Below are 9868 nucleotides of genomic sequence, written 5' to 3' on the forward strand. Positions count from 1 at the left end.
TGGAAACAGCTGGAGTTTTTCTAGTGGTGTAAATCTCTTAGTTGAGGTCCCCTGACAAGGATTCAATTAAAAAATTGAAGGTTTTATAGCTAGTTCTATACTGGAGACCTAGGGCCCAATCCTATCCAACTTTCCAGCATCAGTGCAGCCACAAGATAAGGGAACAAATGTTCCCATACCTTGAGTAGGCCTCTGTGACTGCCTCCCCACCACAGGGTGCAGCACATGCCCATTAGCACAGCTGCACCAGCACAAGAAAATTGGGTAGGATCGGGCCCTTTAATGTGTTAAAGCAACGTATGTATTTCTAGACTACTAACAGAAGTAAACTCAAAACCAAGCAAATGAGAACATGGAAGGTGAATTTTTTTTTCCCAAATCAGCAAAGGTCACTCAGTTCTCAGAGAAACGCATCATCATGAGTCAACTCTCGGTTCTCTGTAGAAAAAATACTACTGAGGCTGAACTCCTATGCATGGAGGTATACTTAAGCCAAGTGAAATTGGTCTTGTACCTCTGTGTAAGATCTATCCTACACCTTTTAATCCTATGTGTAGCATTTGATGAAGTGGACTGTAGTCTACAAAACATCTGCAGAAATAAATGTTTTTTTTCCATTAAATTCAGCGGAAGTTGATTCTGAGTAAACACATTTAGGAACAGGTTAATAACAGTGAACAGCCATTATACAATTAACATTCACTGGTAGATAGGCCAGATTGCCAGTCAAGTGAGTTAATCTGTATTAAAACCCGAGCACTTCAAAACTGAACCATACAATTGATACTTACTAGGACCTCACCTATTAACTAGTTATAAAAGTACATGATTTCAGATATACTTCTATTTCATAGGTGAAAGTCCTATACAGTATTTACATATGTGGAAGCCCAATTAAACTCACTGGATCTTATTTTTGAGTTGATATGCATAGGATTTTACTGCTAGTTGAGTGTGTCAGAGGTCATTGAGCCAAGGTATGCAGTCATGGACAACCTCCAGTTCATGCACAGATTGCAATGCAGGGAGGTGAGTCTACCTCCTGAGCCATGACCTGTGTTTTCTTCAGGCTGATTGTCACTCCAAGAAGCTGACAGAACATACCAAGACGGAAGGATGCAAATGATGATGTACTGCTAGTTATGGTGTCTATTACAGAAAATTGAAGAAACGTTCTGTTGTAACCAGAAATACAAAATAAGGAATTACAAAATGTGTTTGAATGTAAAGTTTATGAACATGTGGTCAGTGTTGAATTTTTTGACTCATTAAATCAACAGAAACATTTAGAATGTTAGAATGCCTTAAAGATATCATTTTTATTTGCAATTAAAACAAATAGAATATTGGTTTGCATAAAAGTGGGTGATTCCCTCGCTCCTGTAGAGTGAAGGAAAGCTCACTTTAGGCTATACTTATTTAGATACTAGAAAAGACAGGAAGTCTTGGGGCTGCATGCTGTCCCCTTATGGAACATGATACCTTATTTAGCACAATACTGGATTGGCCTGAATCTAGGTTTTGTCCTGAACCTGCCATCTCAACCCGGTATTGCAGTACACAAAACCATTTTCTTAAAGGGAATAAGGTATGCATGTATGACCCAAGACCTGTAACAGGAACAGAAAATACTATTTGAAGATGGTCAAAGTTTCACCTCCAATGTGAGTGCAGTGATTTAGTTTTCTAATCAGTGGCCCACAAGCTGGTTGGTCAATGATATTAGTGTTAAGTCCTTGCCAACTCAAAGTGAATGATTGGTTTTCAGTGCCAAATATATTTCACACATCAATAAAGTAAATATGTTACATAGGCTGGACCCATATGGAACATTCAGTCAAGCCAGGCAAATATATTATGGAAAATCAGAATGAAGCCTGAGTAACAAATCAAGGTGTTTGTAGATAAGAGTCTTCTTTGATATTGGCTTGCTGTTTCATAGGGGAGCTAACACTGGATTTTTTATATAACGTCAATAGTCATATAATTTAAGTTTTTTCAAAAATTAGTTTCTTCAGATCTTGCAACAAGTTTTTCCTGTAGAACAGTGGTTCTCACACATTTAGTACCAGGACTCACTTTTTAGAATGAGAATCTATCAGGATCCACTGGAAGTGATGTCATGACCAGAAGTGATATCATCAAGTAGGAAAATTTTTAACAATCCTAGGCTGTAATCCTAACCATACTTACCCAGGACTTAAGTCCCATCTACTGTCATTGTTAAAAGAATATGCATAATAGCTTGTTAAAAATACAGGTCTGTAACATTTCCCCAAATGCAGTCACATAGCATGGCAGCATCAAGTCTAAAATATTAAAATAAAAATATTGAAATGAATGGGGACCCACCTGAAATTGGCTCACAACCCTGTTTGAAACAATGCTATAGAATGTTTTGCCAAAAATACCTTTGCAGAATACATTTTTCACTTTACACAAATTCTGTCTATAATTTTAGGTATTAAACAAATCTAAGGTTGCAATCCGAGACACACTTAACTGAGAGTAAGCCCCAATGAAAACAGGACTTATGTCCAAGTACCTCCCTTGGCCATTTGTTCCAAGTTGATCCACCCTTACCATCAGGAATTCCTTCCTGATGACCAACCATTATCACTACAATTTGTACTTGCAGTTTGTACCCACTGGATCTAGTTCTACTTTCAGAGGGAGCTGAGAACAAATCTGACCCATATGACAGCCCTTCAGGTATTTGAAGTGCAATATTATATGCCCTCTCAGCCTTCTCTTCTCCAGGCTGAATATCCCAAGTTCCCTCAACTTTTCGTCTTAGTGCTTGTTCTCGAATCCTCTGATTATCCTCGTTGCTCTCCTTTGAACCTGCTCCAGTCTGTCTACATCTTTCTTGAGGTGCCCAGAATTGGACACAGTACTGCAGTGCAGAGTAAAGCGGAACCACAGCTTATCACAACTTGGAAGCTACAGTTCTAATGCAGACTAAAACTGCATTCGCCTTCTTTGCAGCTGCATCACACTACTGACTCATGTTCATCTTGTGATCCACTGCAGCTCCAAGATACCTAAATCCCCAGAAGATAACATAAGAAACATTATGCTACAAGTCAAATATTTATTTGACAAAAACAAAACAGCACAGCAAGTTAGCGTTTCCCTCCAACACGAGGGGCAGAAACTTTCACTGGTTTCACTATTTTTTGCTTCGGTGCAGCCTTTGTAGGTGCCTGTAAATAGAAAACAAGACACAAAAGAGGATGCATTTTAATTACAAAGTTGTGATGGTAACTGACAACTTGTCAAGTTAATTGTCAAATTATCACACTGATTCTGAAAAGGCAAGATGACAGGGCAATCGCATTTCGAGTACATCATGTTGAATTGGAAAAGATAAATTTCTGTCTGCTGCCACATCAGGTTTTCCTCAATGGACCAAAAACAAAAGTATCCACATTTTTGCTTCTTTTCTGTTCTTGCTCTTTGCAAGTGGGCAATCACCCTGTGTTCACTTTGCTTCCTTGATGTTTAAGCATTCCATGGGCCCTGCATGGCTTTGCTCTCTTGTTTGTTGACTGGGATTGAGTGATAAGAAAGAAATGCTACCAAGGGTTGCCCATTTCTTTTGTCTTTACACTGCACTGGACTTGAAGGCACACAGGGCAATTCTGTACATACCTACTCAGAAGCATATCTCACTGAGTTTAGTGCTACTTGCTTTTAGGTAAGCACATACATTGAGTTCAAGATATCCAAATTACAGGTGACCACATTGATGCTTTTGTGCAGGCATGATACTACTGGGCTGGCAAGAACCAGCTGAACCAACATACCTACATTCTAACTTCTGAACAAATCTCCAGAATGGAACCAATCCTTATTCTGACAGCTAAGTGTAAACCTTCCTTATGTAATTGTTTTAAGAGTGAAACAAAAACAACAAAATAAAGGAAGATCTTGATGAATCCTGTTATTTCCTTTCATTTTCTATATTTTTGGACACTTTTAGCCTCCTAGAAGCCCCTGTGAAGCTCAGCAGCTAAAAACTATGAAGCAACCTCTCGCAGGCAGCCTTTTTGGGTTTGAAAAAGACCATTCCAAGACGTCTATGTGTTGGATGTGGATTTAGGGTTCTCTTCCTATCTGTCATGGCTAGCCCCCTTCTAGGACTGATACTGTATTTGGTAATTGGGCAGCCAGACCTGTCCATCTAGAGCAGGGCTGCCCAAACCCCGGCCCGGGGGCCGCTTGCGGCCCTCAAGGCCTCTCTGTGTGGCCCTCAGGGAGCCCCTAGCCTCCAATGAGCCTCTGGCCCTCCAGAGATTTGTTGGAGCCCACACTGGCCCGATGCAACTGTTCTCAGCGTGAGGGCAACTGTTTGGCCTCTCGAGTGAGCTGTAGGATGAGGGCTCCCTCCACTGCTTGTTGTTTCACGTCTGTGTTGCAGTAGCAGCAGGAAAGGAAAGGGCAGCCTTGCTTTGTGCAAGGCCTTTTATAGGCCTTGAACTACTTCAAGACCTTCATTCATTCATTTAAGTTCATCTTTAATATATTCATTTATGTAAATTTATTCAAATTTGAAATGTAAATTAATTCGGCCCCCAACACGGTGTCAGAGAGATGATGTGGCCCTCCTGCCAAAAACTTTGGACACCCCTGATCTAGAGCATAGGGATGGGATGGAGTGACCAGGTGTGTTCCATGCCTCCTATCAGATACCCTGATGACATCATTAACACAAAGTCATATACTTCCCAGCTCACAAGAAGCAATGTTCTCTATTGCATCTCTTTCCTGAGCACTTTTCCTTATCCTTTTCAGTCAAGCTCAGGCATTTTCCACCAGCCTGCTTGTACTTTTATTACTCTGCTCCCCCATATTGCTTAATTCAGTTTTTTGTTTAACAAATAGTTTTAATAAACTAGTTATGTTTTGACCCTGTGTCTGCCTGATCCATGTTCACACGTAATTCAATGGATTAACATGCATTTTCATCCTGTAGGTACTATTGTGGGTTTGATTTTTAATAAGAATCCCTGGAGTTCAGTGTACTTCTGAGAATTCCCCAGATGGTCTTCCTCTGCCTGGTCTCTGTAGCCTAGGATGGTAGCAGCAAATACAATCTACCAAGGGTTTTTTTCCCTATTCAGTTGCTGGTCCAGTAAAGGGAAAATAGGAAGCAGGAAGGGGTGCGGTCACGCTAGCCACCAGGCACTATTCCCGAGTCAGCCTGCATCTCTCAGGACTCCCTCACAGAGACTTGCTCCCAAGTAACTGTGCACAGCACTTAACGAGCTAATTTACAAGCTTAACAATGTTCATTTACACATGACACAATTACTATTCAAAAGATCAGAAAAAAATGAAAAATGTAAAAGCTATTACGCTTCCTTAAATTAGATACTAAAAACACCATGGGGGGGAAAAGTACATATACATGCAGCTTAATGTCCCATCTTTCCTAGCCTTTCTTTGGAGAACATTACCTTTGTGGTGGATGGTACAGTTTTCTTAGTTGCCTGCTTAGCCTTCTTTGCTTCCTTGGCAGCTCTATAAATAATATTTACAACAGATTTAATGATAAACAGATGTTGGCACTATTATTTATACTGTTCGACTGAAACCACAATCAAGGATTAACACAAACCTTAATTTACCATACAACTTTTATATTTGACATCTCATTAGTAGCTTATAAGACTATCAAGCACAATATTAATTTTTCACATTTCAAGCTTATATTTAAACCAGGGATTCACAAATGTGCTGGTTTTGACCAGCACTCCTCCCATCTCTGGTGAGTATAAGCCCCAGCCCTCCTCCTGAGTCTGAAGTGGGAAAGTATCTCCAGTCACATTGTGCTTTCCAGCATCTACAAAACAAACTGAACTGTAGGGATGATCTTCTGTCCCTAGGTCCAACCGTGGGAAGGAGGACTGGGACTCCTCAATGTAGAATTGTGTTTCAAATGCCTCGGAAATGCAGTACAACATGGATGAACTCCAGCGCCTCTGAATTTGGGATGAGGGCTCATAAGAGTCTCCATAGCTCAGCATGATATCAGAGATGCCATTTGGGGGGTTGGCAGGATACTGACAAACTGTGGATGGCCACCAAGGCCAGCCAAAATTTGTGGCAGTCTACTGAAACCAATATAAAAAAGTAGAGTCAAGCAATCATCATGATACAAAACTAGAAAATAACCTCAATTTTTATCCAGAAAAAAGCACAAAGAAAATGCAGCAACACTCACCTAATGGCTTGTTCCCTTTGAGCCTTTCGTACTTCAGGCTTCTGGTTCCTCTTGGCCATTATTTCAGCCAAAGAGGCACCTGTGATTGCCCTATGGCCCTTGACAGCACGGCGTGTACGTTTCTTTTGTACCTCTTCCTAAATCATAAAAAAGGGGAACGCTAAGTCAATTCATGTTGAGAAAATGAACTGGGCAAGAGGCACTTTAACTGGCCCACCTCACCCCAGCACTGTCTGTTCTAGTGGCTGTCTGCTGGTATTCCTTGGCATCTTTTTAGATTGTGAACCCTTTTGGGACAGGGAGCCATTTAGTTATTTGATTTTTCTCTGTAAACCGCTTTATGAACTTTTAGTTGAAAAGCGGTATATAAGTTCTGTTAATAATAATAATAATAAATCTCTGAAGAGTCTTCAACTCCAAACAGATGAGCTACACAGAAGGCTACTTTTTTTAATAATCAGACCAAGATTTCTTTGCTATTATTTTACTAGGCACTTTAACACAATAAAAACAGATAGCATCAAATACCTGCCATCACTTATGTCTTCAAAGATACCCTCAAAACACTTTCTATTGTTAATAAATAAAAATCCATCATTTGTTCTAGAAGAGACATTGGAGTTGCATATACAATGCAGTTATTTCACATTGGAAGAAACTTCCTAGATTAATGTTCACTCTTCTTCTACCCAGACAGAGTACCAAATGGACTGTGCCGTTTAAATATATTTTTAAGTAGAATATGCAGTTAAAGAAGTTTCCAGGACACACATTGACTACATGTGGAATGATCCCAGCCTGAATCTCAGTGAGGGAGATGCACCAAAGTCCACATATGCTCCTAGTCACACCACCAATTTATAGAATTAATCCTATGTGCGTCTACTCAGACGTCTCATTGAATTTAATGTAACTTACTTCCAGATAAGTGTGTGCAGGAACACAGCCTTAATTTTAGAAGTATTTAACAAAAAATATCCATTATTAACATTTATATACAACTTTTATAGAATACTAGTTCTCTGCCTTTTGTTTGAACTAGCAATACTGCCAAATCAAAGTATTTGCTATAGGAGACAACACATGGCGCTTAATTGGTTTCTTGATGCAAACAAACTATACCTTCGTTCAAAGGACAGTAATTGTCTTCCTGTTTTTTAAACTGTACAGCACAACTACGATTCTTCTTTTACCAAACACAATGATGCAATAACCGTAATTTAATGAGACTTTAAACATTATAGTTGTCAGAGTTTAATTATGCAAAAGGGATTATGAAAAAGACAACTTAGGCCCAAATCCGAAGCAATTTTCCAGCGCTGGCATAGCTTTGCCAATGGGATGTCTGGTGCATCATGCACTTGGGTGATACTCATGGAGCCCTCCTCAAAGTAAGGGAATGTTTGTTCCCTTACCTTGGAGCTGCATTGCCCTTATGTAGGTGCCAGAAAGCAGGTTAGAATTGCGCCCATAGTATCACAAACACTGCTTGATCCAGCTCAATATGACATCAAGGCACTACAGTCAGATCTGCTGGAACATAGGAAACATTTAAGCACCAACCAAAGACCTAGTTTGCATCTATCTACAAGCACAAACACTTTTAAAGCACAGATTACTTTTTTTCACTTTCAGAGACTGAAAACACAGGTTGTAACATACTTACAGACTGTCCTTTCTTGTGCTTCCGTCTGTACAGAACCGTCCAGTTGATCTGACGGGGGTTTCTTTTGGAAAGGAATGCAGACTCACATTTTGCATTCAAAAACTGAAAAACCTGGAATATCAAATTGATTTTTCAAATATTTAATTTACTATATTTACAAATCAGTTATAAATTCCCTGCACTAGCATGAGTTTTTATCAATGCCTTCTAGTGGGCAGCTGATAAGGTACACTGATAAGGTACACTGTGAACTAGAAATCTCACCCTAGTTATTACTTCACTAAGTCTTAACGCTATTAAGAGACTATATATTGTGTTCTTTGAATGTCTAAAATTACATAGCATTAATATGAATTACTATTTGCGCTATTAAAATCCACTGACACAACATAATTTTAACTTTATCTGCTTTAAACAGTATTAAAATCAACTCATGTCCCAGTATTTCTAGGAACATTCTGTCCTCCCAAAATAGGTCCAAAGTGAGACACAAGGCTGTAGTTACAAGGGGCTTAGTTCGTTTCCAGAGATATTCCAGGACTCCCATTCCCAAAAGTTTTCTTTTTAAGTCTCTAGCCTTGTTAGATACACAATTATTGCCTGTATATTCTGATCTATATTTTAATTGACTGTATTATATGCTATGTCCTGCATGTTCAGTAATTATATACCCTTTCCTCAGACTTTCTGACCACAACCTGAAGTGAAAGAATCAAGAGCATTGCCTGTTTTGGGGTTGAGTCCTATTTCACTTTAGGAGCACAAATATCAGATTAAAACTTCTTAAAACAATTATTGCCCAACCCCGCTGTAATGTCAGCTGCGTGAGCTAAGAGCCCAATCCCATGCATGTCTACTCAGAAGTAAGTCTCATTGTAGTCAATGGGGCTTACTCCCAGGTAAGTGTGGATAGGATTGCATCCTAAGACCTGAAGGCCTTTACAGCTGGTAGAAGTCTTACAGCCCAATTCCATGCATGACTACTCAGAAGTCTGATTATACTCAATGGGGCTTGCTCCTAGGTAAGTGTGGATAGGATTGCAGCCTAAGACCCAAAGGCTTCTTTACAGCTGGTAAACATTTTATAGCTCAATCCTATGCATGCTACTCAGAAGTAAGTCCCATTATATTCAGTGGGGCTTAATCCTAGGTACCTGTGGGATAGGACTGCAGCCTAAGAACCGAAGGCTTCTTTACAGCCTATCCACACTTACCTGGGAGTAAGCCCTGTTGACTAAAATGATACCTCTGAATAGGCATGCATAGGATTGGGCTGTAAGATGTCTACCAACTATAAAGAAGCCTTCAGGTTTCCACACTTGGACAGGATTGGGCCCCAAAACAGAAAAGGCCCAGTGCAGTCTAGGGCTACAATACTATTCACATTTACCTGGGAGCAAGCCCCATTGACTATAATGGGCCTTACTTCTGAGTAGACATGCATAGGATTGTGCTTCACGGCTACAATTCCATCCACACTTTCCTGGGAGCAAGCCAGGAAACTATAACGAGACTTACTTCCGAGTAGGCATGACTGGGCTTTGGCTGTGAGCCGCCCACCAGCAGAGCCTCAGCAGAGGCCTAGCACTGCGCGTCAAGCGCTTTGCACCCACCTTGCCATCCGTGCGGGCGTAGCGGCGGCCGTGGCCCGGGTATATCTTGTACCCGCTGAAGCTGCACAGCTCGACCCTGCATCGGAGAAAGGAGCGGACGGGAAGAGAAAGGAAGGGGAGACATTAGTGGGGAAGGAGACGCTCCCCCGCCCCTCCCCAGCCGGAGGATGGCTGCGGATTCGATCGCCCCCCCGGCCCTTACTTCATGATGGCGACAGCGGGAGCTCCCACACGGGCACTCCAGCAGCGAAAAGAAAGAGAGGATCATGGGAAACCAGGTTCTGTAGTCCCGCGGAGCACTGTGGGAATACCACGTGACCGGATGCAGCGCGTACTGCCAACCGTCCAATCAGAGTTCAG

At 40.9% G+C, this 9868-nt stretch overlaps 1 protein-coding gene across 3 annotated transcripts in view; it reads right to left on the reverse strand.

The window, feature by feature from the left end:
- Nucleotides 1-3080: 3080 nt before the first annotated feature.
- Nucleotides 3081-9868, reverse strand: part of RPL24 (ribosomal protein L24) — a 276024-nt gene continuing 269236 nt past the window's right edge. For 2 of the 3 annotated variants that reach the window (XM_066619765.1, XM_066619766.1), the window contains exons 2-6: nt 9509-9584; nt 7896-8006; nt 6230-6366; nt 5463-5526; nt 3081-3206 (exon numbers count right to left, since the gene is read on the reverse strand). In XM_066619765.1, coding sequence (XP_066475862.1) covers nt 3126-3206; nt 5463-5526; nt 6230-6366; nt 7896-8006; nt 9509-9584 — 469 coding nt within the window. In that variant the 3' untranslated portion in view covers nt 3081-3125. Of the gene's footprint in view, nt 3207-5462; nt 5527-6229; nt 6367-7895; nt 8007-9508; nt 9585-9710; nt 9802-9868 lie in introns of those variants that run through there. The other variant, XM_066619764.1, reaches the window with a different exon arrangement.

This window comes from Tiliqua scincoides, chromosome 3 (genome assembly GCF_035046505.1).
Source record: "Tiliqua scincoides isolate rTilSci1 chromosome 3, rTilSci1.hap2, whole genome shotgun sequence".
Classification (NCBI taxonomy): domain Eukaryota; kingdom Metazoa; phylum Chordata; class Lepidosauria; order Squamata; family Scincidae; genus Tiliqua; species Tiliqua scincoides.